This window comes from Perissodus microlepis, chromosome 13, assembly GCF_051167445.1.
Source record: "Perissodus microlepis isolate ML-2025 ecotype Zambia chromosome 13, ASM5116744v1, whole genome shotgun sequence".
In the NCBI taxonomy this organism is placed as follows: domain Eukaryota; kingdom Metazoa; phylum Chordata; class Actinopteri; order Cichliformes; family Cichlidae; genus Perissodus; species Perissodus microlepis.
The window spans coordinates 14,207,595-14,233,005 of NC_140473.1; the positions used below are offsets into that span (position 1 = coordinate 14,207,595).

General features: G+C 40.1%; 3 protein-coding genes and 1 pseudogene across 5 annotated transcripts; 2 read left to right on the plus strand and 2 right to left on the minus strand.

Annotated features, from left to right (window-relative positions):
* The first annotated feature begins 417 nt into the window (after positions 1–417).
* Positions 418–2,068, plus strand: LOC146374834 (glutathione S-transferase A4-like; annotated as a pseudogene).
* Positions 2,069–4,554: 2,486 nt separating this feature from the next.
* Positions 4,555–6,445, plus strand: LOC146374835 (glutathione S-transferase 3-like). Of its 3 annotated transcripts, none has more exons than XM_084948336.1 (7): positions 4,555–4,607; positions 4,756–4,885; positions 4,962–5,013; positions 5,388–5,520; positions 5,606–5,741; positions 5,818–5,943; positions 6,042–6,445. In XM_084948336.1, the coding sequence occupies exons 2-7, from the start codon at positions 4,799–4,801 to the stop codon at positions 6,174–6,176; spliced, it is 669 nt and encodes a 222-aa protein (XP_084804462.1). In that variant the 5' UTR covers positions 4,555–4,607; positions 4,756–4,798; the 3' UTR covers positions 6,177–6,445. The 3 variants fall into 3 exon arrangements, with proteins under 3 accessions (XP_084804462.1, XP_084804460.1, XP_084804461.1); XM_084948334.1 differs by having other exon boundaries at positions 4,576–4,670; XM_084948335.1 differs by lacking the exon at positions 4,555–4,607 and having other exon boundaries at positions 4,677–4,885.
* Positions 6,446–6,485: 40 nt separating this feature from the next.
* tmem14a (transmembrane protein 14A) lies at positions 6,486–8,183 on the minus strand. Its single transcript, XM_084948338.1, has 5 exons — positions 8,077–8,183; positions 7,378–7,460; positions 7,137–7,238; positions 6,953–7,040; positions 6,486–6,845 (listed from the first exon to the last, which is right to left on the minus strand). Exons 2-5 carry the CDS (start codon positions 7,451–7,453, stop codon positions 6,806–6,808), a joined length of 306 nt encoding a protein of 101 aa, XP_084804464.1. The 5' UTR covers positions 7,454–7,460; positions 8,077–8,183; the 3' UTR covers positions 6,486–6,805.
* Positions 8,184–12,812: 4,629 nt separating this feature from the next.
* agpat5 (1-acylglycerol-3-phosphate O-acyltransferase 5 (lysophosphatidic acid acyltransferase, epsilon)) lies at positions 12,813–25,141 on the minus strand. Its single transcript, XM_084949049.1, has 8 exons — positions 24,289–25,141; positions 23,621–23,690; positions 23,421–23,536; positions 21,319–21,408; positions 20,409–20,499; positions 19,360–19,521; positions 16,171–16,294; positions 12,813–14,780 (listed from the first exon to the last, which is right to left on the minus strand). The coding sequence occupies exons 1-8, from the start codon at positions 24,505–24,507 to the stop codon at positions 14,555–14,557; spliced, it is 1,098 nt and encodes a 365-aa protein (XP_084805175.1). The 5' UTR covers positions 24,508–25,141; the 3' UTR covers positions 12,813–14,554.
* Between the last annotated feature and the right edge of the window lie 270 nt (positions 25,142–25,411).

Sequence of the window (25,411 nt, forward strand, 5' to 3'; positions counted from 1 at the left end):
GTTTCAGGCCTAGCCTTTAGCTTTCCCTGTGGCCTTTTACTTTTCAACAGATTTTCAGACCTTACTTTGCTACTTTTAGATGGATGGTTGTCCGATATAGATCCAGGGTCCTTTGATAGTGGAGCAAATCTGTTCTGCAGTTTCACATTCAGTTGTGTTGGAGGTTTGTTGTTAACCTTCCTATTCACGGTTGTCCAGTCCTGTTTCCTCCCGTATACAGGGGCAGAAGAGCTTCTCTGTCTCGTAGGAAGTGAAGGCCAGTCGGTTTCAGAGATTTCAGCTCGCTGTGCCCTGCCTGTGATACGTCCTCCCTCTTCCAGGAGACATGATTTATGTCTTGGTTTTGCACCAAGACAGTCCAAGGGGGGATTATCGCTTGAGGATTTATTATAATGCACAGAGTCTACTTTCTTGGTCATGTTATCTGTGCTCCTTAGCCATCTCGCCGAGAAGCACAACCTGCACGGAAAGGACCTCAAAGATCGAGTTATGTATGCTCCACTTCAATAATCATGGAATAATAAAGAGGGAATTTCTGATACTATATTGTGGCTGTATTTAAATACATTATTAAGCTTTTCCTTAGGATCAACATGTACTCTGTCACTGCCGTTCTGTGCAGACCCCAAACCTAAACTGGAAAACATTCAAAGCAGAGCAAAGGAGCGCTACCTTCCTGTGCATGAAAAGGTAGAATAACTGACTCTTTTTGTTTAGAAAAACATGATTGTTGCCAAAATGGCCATTATGCATTTTTTTGGACAAATTTCTCAGGCTCTGATTGGACCGTTTACCTGGTGGGAGGTAAACTAAGCCTCGCAGATGCTGCTGGCTGAATGGACCCTGGAGCTGGAGGAGAGATTTCCAGGAATTTACAAAGACTTTCCCAACATTAAGGTAACAGTGACAGGGCTGGATATGATTCAACAAAACAACGAATCACCTGTCCTTGTGAAACTGAAGCACATACATTCGGCATTCCAAGAAAAATCAGTGCCTCCCACCCCGTCCTCTCAAAATCAACTTCTACAATAACTTTAGTATATTTAGAGACGTCATGAGAATTTGTATCTCTATTTTATGAATACTTAATAAGTTACAGACTGTTTAACTACACCGAGGTGGTTACCCTCTGCTATGTCAGAATATAAATTTCAAATTTTGCATATTTTCATTAAATAAACCAAAGTTACAATGAGAACCACTCCCAGAGCGCAAACCTCTGCGCAATACGACTCACCTTTTAAGTGAGTCGTATTGTATTTTGTATGCAATCATTTGGGTTTTTTTCTTTTAAAATGTACTTTTAAAAGAAAAAAATGTACAGCTCATTAAAGACATAATGCATTTGGTGAAATGTAAAAGTGAGATCAAAGGTCAGGTATTTGTTAAATGTTGCCAATACAAACAAAAGCAGCAGACTTTTAAGTGCCGTTTTGAAGATAAAAATTTGACCTTATTTGACCTTGAAATGGTCAGAAATCCAAAGTAATGTGATAGTTAAAATTCCCTTAAACTATTCTCTATATGCTGTCAATAAAAACAATGGAAGTAAGAAACATGTTTTAAATAGCTCTATATAGGATGACATGATATCTTAAATCTTTATGTGGTATTTTCTATATGTTGACAGTACATGCCACATTTGTAATATTTAATGTTTCTAGGTTATAGGGCTTTCCACTAATATATCATTAAGTACACTTTGAAGATCTTGGTGGATGTAACCCAAATTTTAATGGGTGGTTAACATGACAGAAGGACACAAACACAATTGCAGAGGTTAAAAAAATGTCAGCTGGTTCTCAGGGATTTAGGTGGAAGCTTTTTTTGAGATTTGATGAATTTCATATTGAATGACTCATATTATTATTGTTATTAAAACTCAGTACTGTGAAACGCTTAGTCAGTTCCCAGTGTTTCCTCCCAGTCTTTCCAGGGCAGGATGATCCAAATCCCTGCCATCAACAGGTTTCTGCAGCCAGGCAGTAAGAGGAAGCCACCGACGGATGAAAACTATGCAAAGGCTATCATGGAAGTCTCCCAGTCCAAATTACCATCTCAGTAAAATCTGTTCCTCATCATGCAGCATGTTTGTGATCATTTATATCTGCAGGCCTACGTGTCGATAAATGCTGCACTAACAGGATAGATGAGAACGGATGTGAGCTTTTCTAACAATGTGAACTAAATAAATGTTGATATTAAAACTCATTCAGATGCTTGGTGGATCAAACTCTAACAGTCCTTTTCTGTGTTTATAATTCCATCAGTTTTGACATCATCCCCAACGCCACTGTCTCAAATGCAGCCCCAAACTATGAGACCACCTTGTGTTACAGATGGTTCTAGACCAGGGGTGGGCAACTTCAGGCCTCGAGTGCCGGTGTCCTGCAGGTTTTAGATGTGTCCTTGATCCAACACAGCTGATTCAAATGGCTAAATGACCTCCCCAACATGTCTTGAAGTTCTCCAGAGGCCTGGTAATGAACTAATCATTCGATTCAGGTGTGTTGACACAGGGTGAGATCTAAAACCTGTTCCCTACCCCTGTTCTAGACACTCACTGTTGTACCTCTCCTGACTTCTTCTGTACTGCTCCACTGCAACCCCTACAGTCCTTCCCATGGCAATGCAACAGCCATCAAGTGTCACCTGGTTTCCAGTCTGTCTCAGGATCCAGTTTAAAATTTTATTACTTGTTTTTAAGAGCAACAGAGCTCCGCCCCCTCAGGCAACAAACTTAAATTTTATTTAGAATACTTTCCCCTAAAATGCTATTAATTAATTAATTAATTCATTACTTTTTATTTAACAACACAAGTGTCCTCACTTTTCAGTACAATAAAGACTAAAAGAGGGTTTGACCTTTGACCCTTGGGTGAAGCGATCCTTTCAGGGACCAAATCAGCACTAGATGCAGTGGCAGCTACTGCTAAGACTAATATTCTTTTTTTTATGCATGTTTAAATTGAAATAACTGTATCAAAAAATTATGTGCACTTATATGAACATCTGAAGAAGTGTCGTTGGTTGTTTAAAGACACATTTTGATTGAATTTTGTCTTCTAACACAACACTTTTTAGTTTGTTGCCTCAGAGCAATGTTATGCAGTTAGGCTGCCTTTCTTAGGGCCGCAACGCTAAAGCAGTGCTTCTGAACTCTGATCCTGGTGACTCTGTTTTAGGTTTGTTGAAAGGTTTTTATGGGGATAACTGCAGGGACTTGGGTCACAGGGAGAACCTCTGGGGAAATGATTTGAGAGCACTGAGTGATACATAAGCAGCCAAACCAACTGAACTTGTACCAAATTGCAGGAAATAGGCACAAGAACTTTTTATGGGAGGAAAAAATGTGATTGGACAGTTGGGGGGGTCATTCCCTCAGTGAGGAAAGTGAACTAGATGAGATTGAGAATTAGGTTTGAGGAACAGTTAGGAGGTCAAGGGTCAGTTAAAGGACACACATGTTCATGTACATGTGTGTGGGTAACCAATAGTGTGTGTGTATATGAATGATGATGTGTGCCTGTGTTGGGAGCTGGAAGGGGGCTTTATGAAGGGAGATGGAAGGTACAGGGATGGTAGTCCAAAAGGCAAATGACAGAAATGACACCCAGCTCTGTTTTATGAAGTTCCACACATTTAAATTCATTTGCAATAAAGAGTTATCTTATCTTAAACACACACAAACATGCAATATCACATAAAGACCAGCCCAAGCATGGATGAGTGCACACACAAATACACTCAGTTATTTGTTTGTTGGATTAAATGCTTTTATGAAAATTGAATAGATAGATAAAGTAAAAGTGCCACAGGTGCATAGTGAGGCCCTCATACTGTATATTTAACATATACAACAGTGATTAAAAAAACAATAACAAAACAAAGAAAATAACCTTTTAAATAAGTAGAAAATATATACAATTATTAAACTTGTACAAAAAAAGTTTATGTTTTTACAACAAAAACTAAAAAGGAAGGCAGACTGCCACGTGCAGCGCCGCATTTGGATGTGTCTGAAGCTTGGAGCTTGACTTCCCTACGTTTCTCCTACAAATGGGCCTTGAGCTTGTTTGGAGGTTCTAGCAGGGGAGCGCAGCTACTGGTATACCGATGGATGGTCGTCCGCCGGGGGGGGACATCGTCCGCTGCCACCGAGCGCTGGGCGTCGGGAGGGACACACATGGACCGGTGAGGGAGGAAGGGGACACCCGCCTAGCCAGCCAGATCAGCCGAATCAACCCTAGCGATCAATGGGGTGACAGATGTCGCAGCCAGATCGCCCTCACATCCAGAAACTCTCGGTCGCTTAGCATATTTTATAGCCCTCCAGAACAAACCTGTTCACAATGAGGGTTTAAAGACTCAAAGTCCTGGTCGGGATCCGTACAGTTTGTCTGGTTCATCTTATAAATAGAAGCTGCATCGGTAAAATTCTTTTAAACAGTAAAACAGAAAACTGTATCTGTTTTACCCATGATGGTTAGCGACAAAATGCAAATAAGCATGCTTGCGTTGGCTGAAGCTGCCCAATCAGCGCCTTCACGCGTTTTCCCCGCCTTCTCCACCCCTTCAACAACCCTGAGCGCTGTGAATGTTACGTAAGATTAACTTTTACTTCCACTTTTTTTTTGCATTGCTGCGTAGAAGTTGAGCGCGCACAGGTATGAAAACTGCGCACGCAGGGGAACAGCTTCCACATTTATGCAGCTGCTTGCGAATTTACTGTGATTTCACTTTGCTTCACAGATTTTAGGCCCTAAAAAACAAAAAGAAAACACAGACAACAGCCATGTCTGAAAAACCTGTGGTGTACTATTTTAATGGGAGAGGGAAGATGGAGTCAATCCGCTGGCTTTTAACTGTTGCAGAAGTCGAGGTAAGTGAAGGAGGTGTGAGTTTTTGAAGAACTGCAGGCTTTTGTGCAAATCTGATTTGAAATACTTTCTTTGCAGTTTGATGAAGTGCTTCTGACAACTCGGGAGCAGTATGAAAAACTCCTTGATGGTGAGATGGGTGCATGCAGGGGATGCAAGAGATAAGATTATTCTGGGTAAACATTAAACTAAAGGTTAAAACAAGGAAGGTTAAAAGTTTTGGGTTTTTTTTTTTAATCTGTTAAGTCGTTTAAAATCGAACTCATGACTGTGGGTGGAGCTTTTGTGGTTTGCCTCCAAGTCACGCTTTAACTCCCCCTCCCATCCACCCCGTGGTCTTAGAGCCACGTTATGTAATCTAGATTGAGACAGCAGCTTGTATGCAAACGTCTCTTAATATCTTCTCATCTACAGTCAAAGATGAACATTAAAACAAATTGTGTTGGTCTTTTCCACTGGGAGTGCAAACCTGCTTTACCTGCTGCTGTTGTGCTTGCTCCAAAGATGGGGCGCTCATGTTTCAACAGGTCCCTTTGGTGGAAATGGATGGCATGAAGCTCATTCAGACAAAAGCAATCCTGAATTACATCGCAGAGAAGTACAATCTGCATGCAAAGGATCCCAAAGAACGAGTCATGTATGGTCCTTAAAAAAAAAAGTGTAATAAAGTGTTTGTCTTACATCATAGCTGTATTTAAATAGGTTATTATGCTTTCCTTCAGGATCAACATGTATTCTGAGGGATTGACAGACCTCATGGAAATGATTATGATCCTTCCCTTCACCCCAGATCCCAAACCCAAATTGGACAACATTCAAAGCAAAGCAAAGGAGCGCTACCTTCCTGTGTATGAAAAGGTAAAATAACTGATTCTGTTTGGTTTAAAAACCTGAGTTTCTGCTGATCATTGCTAAAATAGGTGTCATAAAATAGGCTCTGACTGGACCCGTGTACCTGGTGGGAGGAAAACTAAGCCTTGCTGATGTGCTGCTTCTTGAATGCACCCTGATGCTGGAGGAGAAATTTCCAGACATTTTGAAAGACTTCCCCAATATCAAGGTAAACGTGTTTCAACAAAAAATAAATCAACAACAAGTTCAATGAGATAGCCAACGCCCAGTGCTGTGAAACGCTCATCTTTCTGTTATTCCTTCCAGTCCTTTCAGGGCAGGATGACACAAATCCCCGCCATCAGCAGGTTTCTGCAGCCGGGCAGCAAGAGGAAGCCGCCGCCAGATGAAAAATACTTGAAAAATGTTGTGGAAGTCTTAAACCTCAAGTTGCCACTTTAAGAAAAAACGCTACAAAAGATCTGTTACATTCCTCATTAGGCAGCGTGATTATGATCAGTTACATCTAAAATCAGTTACATCTAAAATCTTAATTAGTTTAAAGGACAAGCAACACAATAAGAGTTAAGAGGCAGATAATCATTTACCTGCCTCTTAACTCTTATTGTTAAGAGGCAGGTAAATACGTGAAGATAGACGAGGCACCAACACAACAACATGGAAAGAACTTCTGTAATCTTCTTTAGCAATAAATACATTTGACAAAAACACTCGAAGCTGCTGTTTTTTCTTCTGGATAAAACACAACAGTTTTTAATGAATTAAACTTGTTTTAATTTGCTGTTATTAGAAAAATCACAAAAACTCTTTCCCCATCATAGACGGACAAGAATACAAATGAAAATGCTTCAACTTGTTCTTTTTCTCAAGTTACAGAAATAAATCCGAGCCCTAACAGCACCCAGAGCTCACAGTCGTCTCCTGTAGTGTGGGTTAAGAAATCATGGAAGTTCCCATTCATACACTTGCTCATATGCATGTATTAAAAAAAAATACTGCAGTAAAATTTGATTTAGTCAGCTTAGTGGGAATGTTTCCTGTTTCCAGGGTAAAGGTTGATGTTCTCCCGGTCAGACGATCAGAAGTAAGAGGCGAAACACCATCAACAAGCTGTAAGACAAACAAAAGCAACTGCATCAGCAAGTTCAACAAATAAATGTCCCAATCCCTGATTTGCGCAACAATTCATACTGTCTGGTAGCACGTCTGACTCTGACCTTAGCCCTGTCATTATTCCAGCTGGCATTAATTTCCCAGAGTTCTTGTATCTCATTCCCATGATGACTGCGAGAACTCCCGAGGACACTGAAAGAAAGAAAACACCCTGTTATGACACTAGCTAGACACTGAACCTCTACACTCTTGATTGTAGCCGGGCTGCATATAGAGAGCCATACTCACACAGTGACACCTTGATGTCCTTTGGGTCACTCGTTATGTTGTAGGCACCGAAAGCGGATAATCCGCCAAAAACTAAACCAGCCATCAGGGACATCACGCTGCCTGCGGGGAAACGCAAAAATCAATCAGTGTTGATTTCATTTTCAACACTTTAATATTTAGTTGAGCTTTATGCACAGCTGTGGTCAGAATCTGAATCGGAAATACTTTATTAATCCCGAAGGAAATTATGCTCATCAACCTTTTCTCTTGTATCCCATAAATCCTCCAAAAGCAATGGCTGCAGCATAGCTGAAGCCAATCCAGTCCAACGCCATCGTAAAGCTGAAAACAAAAAAGCAGTGCAGGGTGTCAGGAGGTTAAAAGACACAACTCAGGACACTTATTCAGCTTTAATCTTTACCAAGCACGCGCTCCCCAAAAGAGGTGGGTGGATAAATTTAATTATCGACAGTATCGATATCGGCTCGATACTAACATGACAGGATCGATACTTTGTTTCTATCCTCTAAGTTCAGTGTATAGCCACTGATGTGTGTTATTATTTTTTGTTTTTTTGATTTGTAAATTGATGATGATTCACCTCATAAGTCATGACATAAGTTAAAAATATCGGTATTGCTATCTACTGCATCCACTTGGTTTTGGATAAATACGCAATTTTGCAGGCACAGCACTGCTCCCAAACTATTCTTCATAATTCTTGGGTTTCAACATATGTGTAATCTAATCATATCTACCCACAATGAGATCTCCGGATGTTGCTGTGAGCCTCTGGGATGATTCAACTACAGAAACAATCGCAGCACAAAGCTACAGACGTGCACATGAACGCCTATGCTGGCTACTTTCTTTAAACTGTTGTTAAAACGACTACGTATTGGTGAAGCTTACATAAATTGTTACTGTTGTATGAATCGTGTTGTTGCATATTGCATACCTGGAGTCCAGACAAGTGAGCAGCAGCAGCAGCAGCCACAACCTTTGGTCCGAAATTGCGCTTCCTCGTTGACTGGCCGTGGAGATACGTAGAAATGCGTAAATCCCGCGTCATCAGGGGTTGTGAAGCGCGTCTCTCCCGCCGCCATCTTTCTCAGGGGTTGTGGCCACAGTTATATATCGTATTTCTATGCACAGCTCCCGAATGTTATTGTGTTTATTTGTTTATTTATTTTAACGTTATTTATTAATAACGTTTCACACGTTACCCAAGCTGTTTTCTGTACCAATACGAAGCCAGATTCTAATTTCGGTTAATTTTTAGGTCCAGGTAATTTTTATTGGTGAAAGAGAAAAAATGATTTGTTAAAAATGTTGTTGCTCAGGTAGAAAACTCGTGGACGGAAAGTAGAAGCGGATGATCTCCCTCTAACCCTAGCATCCACCTCTGTCACACCAACCATCTTCCATCAACCCTCTCTGTGGTCCTCTTCTTTTCCCCCTGACTGGCCTGACTCCTGACTTCATCCTTCCACCATCCTTTCTCCGGTAAATCTACTATCCCTCCACTGCAAATCTAATCCTGCCCATTCTGGTCACTCCAGGATAATAATAATTAAAAAACGTCCCCCATCTCTTCCTGTCTGTTTGTTAATAAGAAGACTTTGAAAGTACAAAAACATGACTATAAATATGTTTGTCTGTTTTCCATTTTATTCATTTACTTATTTTTAGATTATTTGGTAAAGACTAATTTTAAGGGAGGAACGATCTTATCAGTATTTATCTTTCCTGTTCATCTTTGAAGACTTAGTGTCAAATTAAATTTTTACATAAACATTAACAATTTGATATATAAGCGCACTCAACCCTATCATTTAAAATAAATACCTTATTACCTTAATTATCCTGAACATCTCACTTATGTCCAGCTGTCCATACAGGTTCAACATACAGGCAGAGCAAATGAAACCGCTGGAAAGTTAAAAATCCTGACTTCAGGAGGTGCGGCTCTCCCGGACCAATATGGCTGCTGTCTTAAGTACTTCCAAACAAAAAACACAAGCGACCCCTAGCGGTAACCTCGAGCTAATATTTTGACAACTTTCCCTATCTCTGACCCATTTCTGAGTTTCTAGTGGCAAGTGACTTCTCTGAACTACTATGGCTTTTCACACTTCTAAAAGTAGCCCTTCAGGTCTCTATTTCTTAAAACTGGAGACACAAAGCATATTACAAATGGTAAGTGGACTGGTGCTTGTATAGTGCTTTTTTTTTTTTTTTTTTTTACTTTACTTGACCATTCAATGCGCTTTATACAACATGCCTCATTCACCCATTCACACTCATTCATACAAAAGATTTTTTTTCTACACCTCAGTCTTTTAATCTAACATTTAAGCACAAAAAAGAAACATAAAATGCAAGATCTGCAATATGATATAAAATATATCTCCCAAAGAAGAGCCCCACATGTGTCTCCTTCACTGCATTGAGCTACAGAGTCAGGTGTGCTTAATTTTAGGTCTTTCTGTAAATTATTCCATGCTGTTTTCCCCAGATCTGTCAGAACTCCATGCACATCAAAAAGCAAAAGATGGTCTCTCTCCGCTTTAGCCCAGAAGAAGCAGCGTTCATTTTCTCCAAAAATGGTTTCACATTTTGTTTCATCATATTTCCACTTTGAATGGGTTCATTTTGAATGAGCTTTGGCACAGAGTTGTGTTCATTGATAATGGTTTCTGACAGTGCTCTTGAGCCCATGCAGTGATTTCCACGACAGATTCGTTCTAGGTTTTTATACAGTGCCACCATTGGGCCTTGTACCTTGTCCCCTGTGCAGAGATTTCTCTAGATTCCCAGATATATGATATTATGTAATATAGATGATGAGATATTCGAACCAGGTCTTCCCAATTTATGTTAAAAAAATAGATATTCAAAGTTTTTCTTTGTTTTTCTTGCTGAATGGTGAAACTCTATAAGGGGCCCTTTTTATACTCTTCATGTTTATGATCTGTTGCCAATTAACATAATTGTTTCTTTGTAGTATCACTTTTCCAACTTTTTGTTCCCCCATGCAAAATTCTTTGAGACGTGTGGCTGACATCAAATCAAAAATGAACTTTTTGGAACTGGGGTTGTATTTATACTGATTTAATGTGAAATTTACTGAATGCAATGTCTCTAATAAAAACACAAAAACAGAAAATTCTAAAGTTTTTCTTTCAGTGCAAAATTAGATTAGATCTGCAGTGTATGTAAATATGTTGCAAGGGCAGGTAGGAAGGGCACAAGGTGAGCAAGGATACAGTCAAAGCTTTTACGGCATTTTAAAGTAAAATCAAACTTCTTCTTCTTGAGTACAAATCTTGATTATATTAATAAGCTTTATTTGTACACACAACATTTAAAAACAGACTTAACAAAGTACAAAAAGCAGACTTTTCAGAAAGTAAATTCAAACATCAGCCCAAAGAAAACAGATACAGTTAATGTGATGAAACAGAAATAAAGATTCAAGGTTATGACAAATAAACAACACCAATAAAATCACAAAAGCAAGAGAGCTGAAACAATAAACAGAACCAAAAAAGACCAAAAAAAGAGATGACATCACATACGACACCAATAAAATCTCCTCAGGTAGATCATTCTAGAGTCGAGGGGCTCTAATGACACAGTGATCACCTTTAGAGTGTGACTGTGAAACAGCTGGAAGGCCCCAGCTGAGTATCTAAATTTGCAAAATGGCCCACGAGGAGTCAACATGCTCTGACATGCAGCCAGACCCTGACACGCTCAGGAAGCATACAGGGAGCCAATAGCAAGAGCTGGATTCATGTCAGGCTATCTGCTAAAACTACTAAGAAGCAAGTGCTTAACCAAAACATGTCTTATTTCACACCACATTACAGCCTTCTTTTTGCAGTAACACCATAACACACATGAATAATGAGATCACAGAGGAGATAATATCTTATAAAAAACCAACAGATTGTTATCAGGTTTTAGCTGTGTGGAAAGGTTCGCTGGGTGTTGTAGTTTTTCAGGGTTTTATCAAAGATAATTGGTTACTCTGGTGTGTTGGGTGTTGTACACATAAAATAAAATCTACAGTAAACTGCACACTCCTACTGTAAAGCTTTACTTTACTTCTCTGTAGTATCATAGATTCCTAGCGCCGTGGCCCGAAGAACTTACCCACGTCACAGATGGTGATGTGAAGAGTCTGCTCTCTTGGATCTTCAGCAGCATGTCCCAGATGATGCATCAGAACCAAACAGGCACATCAGAAAACTTGTGACTGAAGGAGAGGACTTTGTCATGAAGAAGAACTAGAGGACTGGTGGAAAGAAACTTGGGGTGAAGCTAGACAAGAACAAAGAAATGAAAAAGGAGGACGAGAAGACAAAACTGAAGGGTGAGAAGAAATTAGAAAAGGTACTGGGGATTAAAGAAATGCAGGAGATGAAGTAAGAAATATAACAAAAAACTTGATGAAAGGATGAGAAAAGGTTGGATGATAAGAAGAATTAGCAGTATTAAAAGTAGCATCAAAAGAAAAAGGAGTGACTTGTGTTTTTTCAAGCACAGCAGGCAGAGCTGCAGAACAAAGAAAACAAAGTGCAAAGAAAGGGGGGAAAGGAAAGTCAAAGGGAGGGAACAGGCTGAGCAGACAGGAAAAAAAGTAAGAGAGTAAAAAAACAAAAAAGAAAGAGTTAAAATAAGAAAAGGTGACAAAAGAGAAAATAAGGACCAACACGAACAGAGAGGAAAAGGAGGAGAAAAGAGTTCAGAAGCCAGAGAAGAGGAGGAGGAGCTGGCTTCAGGAACTGGATCTGAAGCGTGACTGTGCCAAGTGATGGGGAAGGTAAAGACGTGCCTTTCTGCCTCCCCCTTCCCCTGATCCACCTCCCCCCTCTATAGGGGTGTTTGCAGGATTTAAATGGGGGAACAGAGGAGAGCCAATAACAAGGCTGAAGGAATCATGGGAAATCAGAATATTTCATGAGAAATAAAAAACAGAATTAAAAAAAAACTGGTGCAGAAAACTTAGGACATGTTTTCAGGCTCAGCGCAGCCCCTTAAAAGACACTATGTAAAACCAGGCATTGCCTTAGTTTATGTTGACCAACAGATTTGCAAAAAAAATTAGAGCCAGGGCCCCCTGCCCTCCCCTCCTCACTCATCATCGTCTCCATTGTTCCCTTTCTCTGCCCACCTCCTCCTTTATCTCAGCCCTCTGTTGACCATCCATCACCAATCATTAAAAACTAAACAAACATCATCAGGTCTGTTTCTGCATGATGTCATTACTCTGAATAAACACAACAGGTTAAACCACACAGCAGACCGACTGCATCTTATTGTTGAGCTGGTGCTTATCTCACCAATTTCAGAAATGCCTGCCGTTTGTGAGTGTTATTGATATTAATGCATTCCCAGGCTTTTAATCTCCAAGCTAAGTGCCAAACGTAACTTCAGTCACTCATGCAGTTGGGAAGAATCATTTGTATGGAGGGCTGTGAAAGGCCCTAAGACGGAGGAGGCTGTCTACAAAACTTTGAAAGGCAGTTTAAACACCACAGCCCACCTGAGTATTGTTCCTGACCATGAGAAGTAATAAAGCATAATGTATATACATAATACAGAGGCAGAACAGTATGCATCTTCTACGTATATCTGATATCAAACTTATAATCAAAGCAGTAAGAGCAACAGAGAAGAGACAACTTGCCCAGGAAAACCACTTTATTTCATTCTCACCCCCCAACTTCCATAACTTACACGCATTAAAGGTTTCACCATTTAATAATAGTCCTCAAGTGTAAATCAATGCATTCTTAGAGGAAAATAAGCCACTATGAACTGTAGACAGTGTTGCCGCATGCTGCAGTGAGCAGCAGCTCCAGCAGAGAGCGTCTGTGCAGTCACCTGGCGGAAAGAAAATAGAGCCACCGTGGCGCTCTGTGAGACGGCCGAGGACCGACTCCTCCAAAGAGAAGGCACGCATTTCCAAAAACAGTTGGCATTTAATACACTGTCTACACAGAGTTTCCTGATGAGTTACAGTCAGAGCTCGTCTGGATAAAAATGACTAGAAAATGGCTGACAAAGGTCATTTAAAAACAAGGAAGGATTATTCAAGTGAGGTATTAGAGCAAGATGTAAATTACTATACCATCCACACAAGGAAATAAAACACACATCAGGCTACAGGAGGTCGTAAATAGGTCGTAAGTGACGTGTGGAAAATGCAACGCTTTCATGGTAAACAACGACAACAGACACAGTGCATTTCACGATACAATGATGTTTAAAATACAAATGGCTTTGAGTGCACAGGAAACCTGCGATATACTGTTAACATGGCTTTGTCAGCTTTTTGTTAGGTAGACAGACGTGAACCTTAACACGGTCGTAACAAATGCATATAGAAAAGTTATGAATAATTATGAAAGACATCAAATCAGATTTTTTTTTTTAATAACTCAGAGGAACAAACACGTAAAGTCTCTTTGCCGTTGTCGACAACGTATTGCTCAACTTAAAACACGCAGAGACGCTCTCAGTGGGACGATGTGGAAAAACAAAACGCAACAGGTTTTGGCAATGACTGACGATTTTAAAGGTGGAAGTAATGATTTACATTAGTGGAACAAGTTCACTGACAGTCCTCCACTGCGAGCTCCAACAGTGTTTCTTGACAAAAAAGGCTGAGATGAAAAGAGAAAAGGGGGAGGGGCTAGTCTTTCACAGATGCACAAATATACTTGTTCTTACGGCTACATTCACAGTGAGGAAACAAAAGATGAATATTTAAAATAAACAATGTAGCTGGTGTCACCCGTATGGGCCCGTGTAGAGGACTGCATGTTGTTCGACCAATGTAAAAAAACAAAAACAAACATCACCTTACACGAGGGGGAAAAAAGTGCATTTCTTCCTGATATGAGACTTGGCATGAAACAAGACAAACATTACAACCAATACCAATAAATCAGTGCACTTAAATGATCAATCAGCAGCAGGCTGTGCTCTTTAGTACAGCAGCCGACCGTGATCGTTGCATGTGTTTTTAGAGTGCTTGGCACACTTTGCTCTCAGAAATAATTCGAACTCTAAACTGGCCAAAGACCAAAGAAGAAGAAAACAGCATGCAAGGATACCAATTTGGCTAAATCCAATGAAAGGAAGGAGGGGTTATTTTAATAGAGGTATGAAGCTATTTCAATAACTTTTGGGGAATATAATACTTTAATAAAGGTTTTGTCATTTCAGGTTGAGGAGGGAGCAAGTAGCACAAAAGGCTAACATTTCTCAGTGTCTCCGGTCAAACAGTCAAACAAAAATATCTCTGAGCCTTTTATCACATACTGCTCTGCATCTGGAGCATACATTGTGTCGCGATACAGGAAAATGGCACCGTCTCGAGTCTTTTGTGCGTCTCATCGTGGCAGACTGGCCTCGATTTGTTAGGGAAAAATGTTTACCCACAGCCAGCCCAGCAGCGTCCCACACACCCAGGTTCTCACGTACAGCTTCCTGCCCTTTTCTGTCAGCAGCATTGGCAGTGTCAGTCCCCCAAGGATGACCAAGGAGGGCAGGGTTTTCGAGAGATTCAGCGGAGAAGGTTTGCCCTCACCGGGGAACTTGCATAATTTGTCGGAATCCTGCGACTCGTAGAAATTGGTCAGCAGCCTTTGAAAAGAAAAAAGTCTCATGAAATCAGGATGAGGAGAGAAAAACATTTGAGACTATTTTTGTCACTTTCACATCTTTCTTACAGACTAAGAAATCACACATGGTCTGTTATACTACAACAAAGGAATACCAAAACAAATGTTTTCTTGTCATTAGTATAACAGTAAATAACATTAAAGTTTATTACAGTGGGTTCACAGAAAATAAAATATTTTCTGTGAATTTACAATACAGGTAATGAGCTACCAGTACTTTTATATGCAGTTTTACACCTTTGAATTCTTCATCATGTAGAAAACAAAGACTCTTTCTTAAAACACCTCATGGATTAAAATGCGTAGGTCAACTGTTTGTTTGAAGCAGAGAAAAAGTGGACATTTATTTCTTTTTTACAGGTTATGAAGCAACAAATGAGCTGATCTGGACCACTTAAACTTAAGAGTACTTGGACCATGACATAAATTGAATGTGACACCACTGATCTAGACCCTTCTCTGTCTGTGCCCACATGGAAATGTCACAAAACCATTATTCAAATTGTTTCTTCAGAGATAGTGTCACATAATCACACCAGAGAAGCCACAAAAGAAAACCTTACTTTTCTGTGTTTCTCACTAAAAACGAATAAGCTATCCGCGACGAGCTGTCAGTGTAAAGACAATTTAATTAACGAGCAAATCGGCGACCACATTTGACCCAATTGTACACGTGTGCCTGAAGCAGCCTTTTTTTTTTTACTTACTAAACTGTGTGCCAAGAAGCAACTGTTGTTCACATTAAGTGAAAAAAATTCTTATATACAGTTTGTTGTCCACAACTACATAAAGTCAAAACCACATTGTGTTCTTTCACCGTCACAACAACCCTTAGACACACTTTTCTCAGTTTGCCAACATGTGTAACTGTTTTTGTTACAGGTCGATTTGTCGTTTATGTCTTTTGTTCACAGGTCTTGATTAACAAACGATCTTGATCTAAATGAGAAAGCTTATTAAAATAAATGATTAATTATTAACTTCATAATGACTACCTGGTATTGTTTTATTAGTAATTAATTAGTTAGCATCGTATACAAAAAAAAAAAAAAAAAAAAGATATGTAGAGTAAATAATTATGTTTTCCGGCTGGAAACCTGTGAAACAAAACCCTTTGTTATATTTTACTGGTTGAATATTAAGTTGGTACTGTGTTAATTTATTCTAAATACAGAAACACAAAGTTAAGGTTTATCTCTCTGTAACAGAGCGGTGGCACACAAAAGAAGTCGTTTTGCAAAAACACCTCACAGCTCACATATTGACTAGATGACATGCAATTTCAACATGATTAATTACTCCACACACAAGTGCGTGTACATGCTCTCACACACAGGGACGCACACACTCACCGGTCCTTGATTTCGAAGCGATCGTGCAGCCATCTGCGGAAAAACGCCGGCTCCGAGGGAATTTCTTTTATGTCCACACGGTCGAAGTGTATGTGGATGCGGCGGCATTCTTTGCAGAGGAATTCTGTCAAAGAGAAAAAAATAAATCCATAAAAAGACCAATCAAAAACAGGAAAAGCCTGCCAGTGCAACGACACGTACAGTAAGCACTTAAAAACCAACACGAGGTGACAGTGATGGACTGGAGCTGCTGTGATGCAATTGCCCAGTAAAGACCAGTAAAGGAAGGAAATCACTTAAAGGCAATTCCAAAACAGTCACTGGTGTTACATCACATGACACAAAAGACAAAACATCTTTCCAAATATGATTTAATGTTTCAGTTTCAACTTTTCTTCATACAATATGTTAAAATTCAACTGTCAGTCTGCACTTAAGCAAAGAAACAGAAAGTCACATGTCTGAGGAGGTCATATATAAAAGCGTAACCAAGTGTGAACGCTCAAGGCTGCTCGTCTATCCCCAGAGACCTTCAAGTTCCTGTTTCCACAACATGCAATATCATCAGGAAATGTGGCACTGAGGCCAAAAGAGGAAACTTGATCGAAGTCGGCAGCGAAAGACTGCTGGAGAGAGCACCTCCATCAGCGGCTGCCCGGATTTAAATTGACCTTCGCACACAATGTGTGCCAGTTTAACGAGCGCCGACAACTCGTTGACGGCTGAAGGCACGAAAATATTTTTACTGTAACGCACAATAAAAACGCCGGAGTCATTCTTAAGGTGCAAAGCAGTGTGGTGCATTTCCTCCTCGTGCTTGCGGGGGGTTAAATCCTGTTTTTGGGTTTCTTGGCTGCAGACACTCGTGTTTGGCACCGAGAGGCTAAAAGACTCTTAAAGCGTTTCATAAATCAAAGCTCAATCTCAATGACTGCATGTCATGTGTGTTTGAGCAGAACAATGCTGCAAAACAACCTTTAAAAAACAACCACCTGGAAGGGAAAACAACTCTGCTGTGAAGTGACAAACAACTCGCTATGATCCAAATATCTTTAATAAAAACAGAGAGGGAATCTTTGATCTCGCGAGTTGAAAGAAACCGATTGCTACCATGAGCGGTGCAGTTACAAGTTGGACCATATTTTAAACAAGGATAGTCTTTACAATTTTACCTCCTTAACATGCATCTTTCAGCAGGAATTTGACGGCTTTAACAAATATTTCGCATGAGCCGACTGCACCACAGATTCCCATGTCACAACACTGCTGCCACCATGTTTGACAGGTGGTCTGAGCTGTACCTTTCCTTCTCCATACTTTTCTCATTGATACAAGTTCATGTTTATTTCTTTGGTCCAATATTATTGCAGAACAGTGCAGATGCTTTTAGAGGCTTTCTGGCAAAGTGTAATCTGTCCTTCTCATTCCTGAGTTCGCTCCGCCTCTGCACGTGCATTCAAGAAGGTGTTTGACAATCACACTCCTGCCTCCTTGAGAGAGTATACTTTGTGTGTGGTTAGGTGTTGTGAAGTTGTCTTTCTCAACGTCATTGTGCACTTTAGCTGTCTTCTGTGGTCTTTTAGGCCTTTTGATGTTGCTGAAATGTCCAGTCTTCTTTTTAGCAAAGGCAGCTGGCGGATTGTTGATTTGGACACTTAAAACTTCTCTCTGATAACCTGACAGCTTAACAACAGCCTCCCTCACATGCACCAATACATCTTTGGTCCCTTATTTACAATCACAATGAGAAGCTGTAAAATACTAAGTCAACATACCAACTGACCTTCAGATGTCACGTCTCCTTCATTTATCATAAAAAAGGGACGGGGCTTCATCTGGCCATGAAACTGCTTGTCAGTCAATTGTCAAACTAATTTTGACAATGAAAAATTGGGAACTTTGTATAAAAATGGCTACAATTCAGAAACACTTCATGGATTTTATTATTTTTCTCTCTTATTCTCTTTCATTTAAAGCTGAACATGTGCACTTCAATCACATCAACTGATTTAAAAGCTGCGGTGAAATACAAAAGCAAAATTGCAAATATGTGTAATCGTATGCAAGTAGTACTCCAGAAGATAAGAACGTAATTTGTAATCACTGGTAACAATCAAGCATTTGTTCTTAAGTTATAATTTAATCAGTTTAAAGATTTGTGTTGTTGTTTTTAATACACTCAGTAAAAAAGGGATATAAAACTTTATTTGCAATAGCATTACCCCCCCCCTCCCTCCTTCACAGTCAATGAACAAATCCAAGTAACCAATAAGTTAATAAAGTTATTCTTAAGTCAGGTACATTTTGGCTGCTACCATTTTTTTAAACCATGTTTTTGTGACTATGAAGGAAAAGTCCTGGACCACATGCTAATGTTGTTGTAGCGATGCAAAAACCACCCCTCATTTACAGCTATCAAAACAAGAGGCCTCCCACAGAGGCACTGAAATGACTGCAATCAAATCAACAAGCCATTCTGATTTGAAATGCATTACATTTAATATTAAGAATGTGTTTTTTGTTGTTTTTGTTAAGTAAAGCAGGAATTGGAGCAGCAAATATTATAATTTCTATTGTGCAGTAAATTACTAATTTATCCTCTCAATTTGCAGCTATTGAAGGACTACAGAAATATGCTGAATGCTAATTTAGTCACCCTGATAAGAAACATTTGCTTTGGCAGCCTCGAGTCACTTCCAGCTCCTTGTGAAATCACCAGCGTCACCTTCGCCACATGAGGCCAGGAAGTGCGTGAGGACAGGAATGCTTTTCTATTCTCTGTTCTGTTTTCTAGAAACACACAGATGTTTATTCCTGAAACGGGATGTTTTTTTAATTCATTCAAAGAGCGCTTGTTGAACAACTGGGAACACGGAATAATCAAAGGCTCCAAAACACCGAGTCATGTTGTTTACAGGAAGGTGTGACTGTTAATAGGTGATGTTTGCTGTGTGATTAATTACCGGTGGCGTCGTTTACAATGTTGAAGGACTAATAATACTACGTGTGTGTGTGTTTAAGGATGCACTGATTAAGAAGAAAGCAAACTGAGGTCGCTGTTACGGGCAAACCAAAGCATATCTCGTGCAACAACAACTGCCGTCTACAGAAATAAAAGTGCGCGTAATCAGCTGTAACACCAACAACATAACCCCCCCGACTCGTGTCTAAAACAACATGCCTGCATACCTGGCATCGCTGGTGCAGATCTCCTCTGCCCGGAGCTGTCCAGCGTTCCCTCGTAGGCCACAGTGACGTCATACACAGCATCCAGGTGGCCCTTCATAGTATCGATGGCTACGTGAGCTGCTTTCATTCTGGGTGTTAGAGTGTGCTTCAGGACAGTGAGCCCTGTGAAAAATATGTAAAAACCATCATAAATTTGTTTCTTATCAGCCCATGCAACCAGTGTTTTACATATTGCGTTGCGTGGCTCATAAATCGTCTTAGTGATTTATGAGCCACGCAGACGGCTCCTCATACACGAGTGTGCATGGGAACCTTTGTTGTGCGCCATCTCCCCATCTCTTCTCATTTCCTGCCAGCTCCACTGCTCTACTGTAAAACAGGTGACGGCTAGAATCCCCCACAAAATGAAGAAAAACAAATGTGAATGTGGCTGTTTGAGATATTCACAGCAAAGCTTGGTGGATCCTAGGTTGGTGTGCCACCGTCCTCTGCTCACTAATGCCACACTAATAACAGATAATGTCATGTGCACATGTCAGCTCTCCAGAGCGATTTATTTGGATTAATGGGGGAAGGTGATATTCAGTGCCGAGGCCCAGAGATAGTCCTAATCTCTGCAGAATCGAGGCTGTTTGTGAGCAGAAAGCAGCACAAGCCCCTGAACTGTTTCAGTTCATTGCACTTCATGGTGGTGCCAAAATAACAAAGCTGGTGGAACGTGGCTACTTGTCAGCACAGCACCAGTATTACAATATTTTTTATTTAGTGAGGTTTTTACCTGATATGTTTACTGTTCCATATAATCTTTTATATTCATGAGCATTTATATGGCTTTGAGTCCTTAATCCTACTGAATCCAGGTCTGCTTCTAGTTTTATACAGTTTTTCTCATTTGTTAACGTTCAAGAAAGTTTTATTTGCAGGTTATGTTTTAGTGGTCAAAGAAGGTCACAGAACTAAATTTAAGTCAGCTGTTTTACTGACTGAGTGGGCTGAACTGAATCAGTATGCACAAGTACAGCAGTGAGTGGCTGCTGTTATGACTCTACCTTCTTTCGCAGCAAAAGCCTGACTGTCAGCGATAACATTCTTGAGGTCTGGATTATACCGAGTTCCTTCAGGGAAGATGACGAGGTACATCTATGAGGAGAAAAAGCACATGAAATCAAAGGCCCCGGCTGTATCTGATTCATCTACTTTTGCCCAACCTGTGCCGATGCCTTTATGACAACATTTGCACCAAATGAAACTATGCAGCAGTTTGAACCAATGTAATTACTGGCATCCGCAGCCAAGTGGGATTTACTGATTCCAGCCAAACTGAACCATTTGTGAAAATTTGTGTCTTTATTAATATGATCGTAAGTTTCTTGTCTCAGTTTCCAATTTTTTGTTGCATTAACAACTGATTATATGAACAGCAACTATCAGCAGTGAACTGTGTTACACAGTTTTCACAGTGTGCCTTTTGGAAACCATGACGGCTTGTGCTACAACACACACACATACGCACAGGCAACACTAATCCCCCACAGTCAAATCCAAAAAAGCGATTAAAAGCAAGTCCTTGCACCGCAGCAAACACACAAAACAAATGAATCTCAACACATAAAAACATCCAGTTATCCATTTAGATGGAGTAAAAACTGCTGCCTGTTTCCCACGGCAGAAAATAAAACATTTTACTGACACAGAGAACAAAAAAAAACCCTGAAATATTTATAACTTTAATTTCAATTACTATCTTGTTTTTATAAATATTCCAGGAGGTAAAAAAAAATAAAATAAAAAAAAAGTGTTGAAATGGTAATAGCTTCAAATGACCTTTGAACAAAACACTTTGGATTTCCTGTTTTAAGAATATAATTACGTGCAATTTAAATCTTGAAGCCTCTTTTGTTTCAACTTAAGAGACAAAAAAGATTTACATTTAGGAAATATTTGAAGATGTGTAGTTACCGGTGCTCCACGCTGAGTCTGAGCAAGGAGCTTCTTCCTCATCGCCTTTTCATTGAACTTTGAGCTTCGTTTCACATAGATTCCCCCGTGCTAGGTAGAAGAAAAAATCCAAATGAGATTAATAGAGTAGTTAATTAATAGAGAAGCTGTGGTTCAGGTCTACTAATCAGAAGGTTGGTGGATCGATTCTCGGCTCTACTCAGTGTCAGAGTATCCTTGGGCAAGATGTTAACCCTGAGTTGTCCCTGATGCATACATCACAGTGTTGATGTATTACAAAACAAACAAACAAACAAAAAAAAAAAAAGCATTTGGTAAAAAGTGCGTGTATGAATAGAAGTGATTGGGTGAGTGAGACTTAAAGTGCTCTATTGAGTAGAAAAGCACTACATATGATTATAGCAGAGATTTTTTTTAATGCTATGGAACACAATTGTGCAAAATGAAGGCTGCGTTTAGAGATGGGTTTGTTTTATTATGTTTATTACAGATGGTGTGACCCCAATCCTAAGTGTGGTCTCTTGGCTTAGGTGTGCTTTCATCGACAACAAATAGACTATGTGCACATTAGCATATGCAACTTCCGGTGCGGAAACTCCTGTGGGGAGCTTTGTTTCCGGTGTCCTATTCGCGCCTTGTTTATGGTCCAAAACAAGTTGAATGAATGAATCAAGCGGCGATTTACATTTCTATAGATGTCTTGGGCATTTACCCAATATATCTGTAAATGCTGTTCATCGACTTGTCAATATTTTTTCCCCGCGCCTCAGGGCAAAAGAGAAAAGGGATTCAAATGTTATATTTCTCAGCTGTCCCTCGTTTATCGCGGGTGTTATGTTCTAAAAATAACCAGCGATAGGTGAAATCAAGTAGCAAATTTTATTTTTTGACGGTGCAAAATGTTTCGTCGACATCGTGGACATACAGTACTGCACTTCAGAGTCACACTGCTAGCGATCGATGCAGCGATTGTGTCTTCTGATTTTGTAATGCAGTTCTGCTTGTGTTGAGTGATGTAAACAACTGATCGATCTAAACTGTTTAAACGTCAAAATTGATCATTAGATTTTTTTATGACACAACAGTGGTGAGTGTTCCCACCTTCTGCTCTTTGTAACTTAACGCGATCTTTCCGTTTTCGAGTTTTGGAGTATATCGTCGCAGTAGCGATTGACCGCGAAGTAAAGCTACCGGAAATGTACAACCCCACATCCGGTCTCAAACCAGGAAGTTAGCATTTTCTCGTGCACAGGGTCTATTGAGACTTTAGAGATGAGACGAAAGCTTTGCTACAAACCAGTCACCATACACAAACAAAAACAAAAAATTCTTGTGTCAAAGACTCTTCCTCTTTTAGACAGCGTTCTCACATGTTAGAAGAGTGTTTGTGGTAATCACCTGGCCACACTGGGGTTAGCCTTTTTTATTCTGAGATCTGTAAATTCTAAGCTGAGGCTGCAAACAATGCAGCGCATTCAGAGACAACTCCCTTCCACTCTTACAGAGAAGAAACGCAACTTAAACATGTTGATACATACATACACCTGGCAGGCATGGTAGAATCGTTTTGTTTTTTTTCCTTCCCCCAAACCAGCCCTTATATCCATCTGTGTATGTGTTACTGTGGCAAAATATGTCAGGTTAACTACTTTAGCAGGAAGTAAGACAAAGGCACACACCATGACGCCTTAATGATCCAAGATGAAGTTACGAAACTTTACAGGTTAAGTTCAAATGGAATGCCAACGTTGCAGCACTGGTGTAACCCATGAGCACTCATGTTGTATAATAATGCAGTAAATATCAGTCACAGTGCCAAGCTGGTAAATGCTTTTATACTCTGAGCTCTCAAAACGCTGTACACACCTTGCCCCATTAATACAAGCACTTTTTTTCTACTCAAGTGCTTTTTATATAACATTCACACACATTCATACTCCAATGGATGCATCGGAGAGCAACTTGGGGTTAGCAGTATCTTGCCAGGGACTGGAACCACCAACCTTCCTGTCTACTTCCTGAACTACAGCCACCCCAGATTAAGCAGCTGGTCTCTTCTTAATCTTAAAAATGACCTCCTCATACTCACACAGATACATTACCTCAGAGAAATACCATCCATATAGCGGCAGCCACTTGAGTCCATCTTTAAGGACATATCTGACATGACCCAGAGCGCTCTGCCTGATGGCAAGCATGTCAGCAATGATCCAGTCAGCTACAACAAAAGAAAAGGTTAGATATTTGAATAGTGCTTTACATTGGACTACATTTTATAAAGCTTGATATTCAAATTAAGTACCTGTGCATTGATGATTTGACAGGTAAACCACATTCTCCTTGTTCTTTGGTATATCTCCATAAATAACAATCTACAGAAAAAGAAAAGAAAGCAGGTTGAAGGCAGTATACGTGTCAGCAAAAATTAATTACATCACTGTAAAATTAACATTTATATTGTCTCATTAAATGTTAAAACTTGAGTCTTTGCAATTAATCCTAAAGAATTTACTCAAACACTGCAGCACATTTAAGAAGCCTTCATTTGATGATACTGCAATGAATTTATGAGATTAATCATTTTCAAAGGCAAAGGTCAGCCAGCTACACCACTGTACGTGCCTTCAGTAAACACACCTTTACGTACGAAAACCACCTATTGTTCTAGGTGTGGCAACAGCAGTGCCAAAGAATGCAGACTTTCTTGCAATGTGTCTGGTCCATCTGGTTAACTGGGCCGAATGTGTACACACACTCTTACAATGTTATACATTTACCCCCAACGGTTTTAACAGATACAGAGACCTGAAAAAGTGCAATATTCTCCACAGACTTTAATCCGCTGTAAGTTGAAAACCTGCAGACATATGCACCCAGAGGCAGCTGTATCTTAAGACAGTCTGTTTTTCTATTCGTAGACTAGATATTAGTAGGTAAAATAACCCACACACAAAGTGGAGGATCACCCACCTCAACTCCTGTGTAGTTTTCAAAGAAGAATAGGACCATACTCTGGTAGACGCAGTACAACCGGTCGTCTATTTTGTGGTACAAACTCGATGGTAAGATAGTTGACAGCAAGCGCCAAGCCCCCCATGACAGCAGATAAGCCGGGGCTGTCCCCAGCATAATCGTAGCAGGAAACCAGTACCGCAGCGAGTATGTGTGCACAACCAAAGAGAGCAGCATGATTGCACCTCTGGCTCCACTGAAGTGACAGAAAATCCCTGAAGTGGACTGTCAGCGCACGCCGTGATTAAGTAGCAGTGCACCCTGGGTATCCCACAACACACCTGGCCCAATTTCAGCACACCTGTCCCGACTAGTCAGCGGAGGAAAAGTGAGAAAGCAGCAGCAAGAAGGGAATGAGGAGCTAGTTGGCTAAAGCTAATTTTAACCTTGTGTGCAAAAAAAACCGCAGTTTGTCAAGTCGGCTCAGGCGCTTAAAGCCATACAGCAATGCATAAACTTAAGCTGCAGTTATCAAATATTAGTACGGACATCTCAGGACAGCAAACCGGAACACGTCCTCAGCCTGAACTCTGCACGTTTACTACAAGTTCAGAAAAAAAGGCATTAGCTTAACTACTCAACGTGCTCGCCAACACAGGAAGTTTTATCAAACGCTACATTTGACATAAATATCTTCTCCAATCGGAGAACCATGACCAAGTCAAAGCCAAAACTCGACCCTGGTGCTAAACGGAAAAAATACTTCCTACTTTCTTCTCTAGGTCCTCATCTTTACCCGGTTAGCTGTTCTCAAACTAGCTTCTTGCACCGCAAATGTCACACACGCCTCCCTACGCAATGACGCCGGGTAAAACCGACTGGCCACGTGACGTAATAAGGGCCAGCCAATCAGCGACAGTGCACCACGAGAACCATATGTTGTAACGTTAAAGGCGTATGCCGCGTTTTTTGGTTTTCTTTCCAGCAAAACCCCTCATTTTCGTTTTCTTGTTTGAGAACATGTGGCGTCAAAAGTTATCTCAGGACACACGTGGAGATTGCTTAATATGATATGTGAATATATTAACGCCATTAGTACTTATTTTTAAAAGTAAAGATAGTAATAGTAATATTTATAGTT

Bases quoted from the DNA above. Each gene is read 5' to 3' on its own strand.
- LOC146374835 (XM_084948336.1), top strand. From the start codon at position 4,799: ATGTCTGAAAAACCTGTGGTGTACTATTTTAATGGGAGAGGGAAGATG. The intron at 4,886-4,961 runs GTAAGTGAAGGA...CTTTCTTTGCAG, and splicing joins TAACTGTTGCAGAAGTCGAG to TTTGATGAAGTGCTTCTGAC. The intron at 5,944-6,041 runs GTAAACGTGTTT...TATTCCTTCCAG, and splicing joins AAGACTTCCCCAATATCAAG to TCCTTTCAGGGCAGGATGAC.
- tmem14a (XM_084948338.1), bottom strand. From the start codon at position 7,453: ATGGCGTTGGACTGGATTGGCTTCAGCTATGCTGCAGCCATTGCTTTT. The intron at 7,239-7,377 runs GTTGATGAGCAT...GTTTCCCCGCAG, and splicing joins TATGGGATACAAGAGAAAAG to GCAGCGTGATGTCCCTGATG. The intron at 6,846-6,952 runs GTCAGAGTCAGA...TTTGTCTTACAG, and splicing joins GGAATAATGACAGGGCTAAG to CTTGTTGATGGTGTTTCGCC.
- agpat5 (XM_084949049.1), bottom strand. From the start codon at position 24,507: ATGCTGCTCTCTTTGGTTGTGCACACATACTCGCTGCGGTACTGGTTT. The intron at 20,500-21,318 runs GTAACTACACAT...TTCTCCTCATAG, and splicing joins AGACTCAGCGTGGAGCACCG to ATGTACCTCGTCATCTTCCC. The intron at 16,295-19,359 runs GTATGCAGGCAT...TCTCTTTGACAG, and splicing joins ATCTGCACCAGCGATGCCAG to AATTCCTCTGCAAAGAATGC.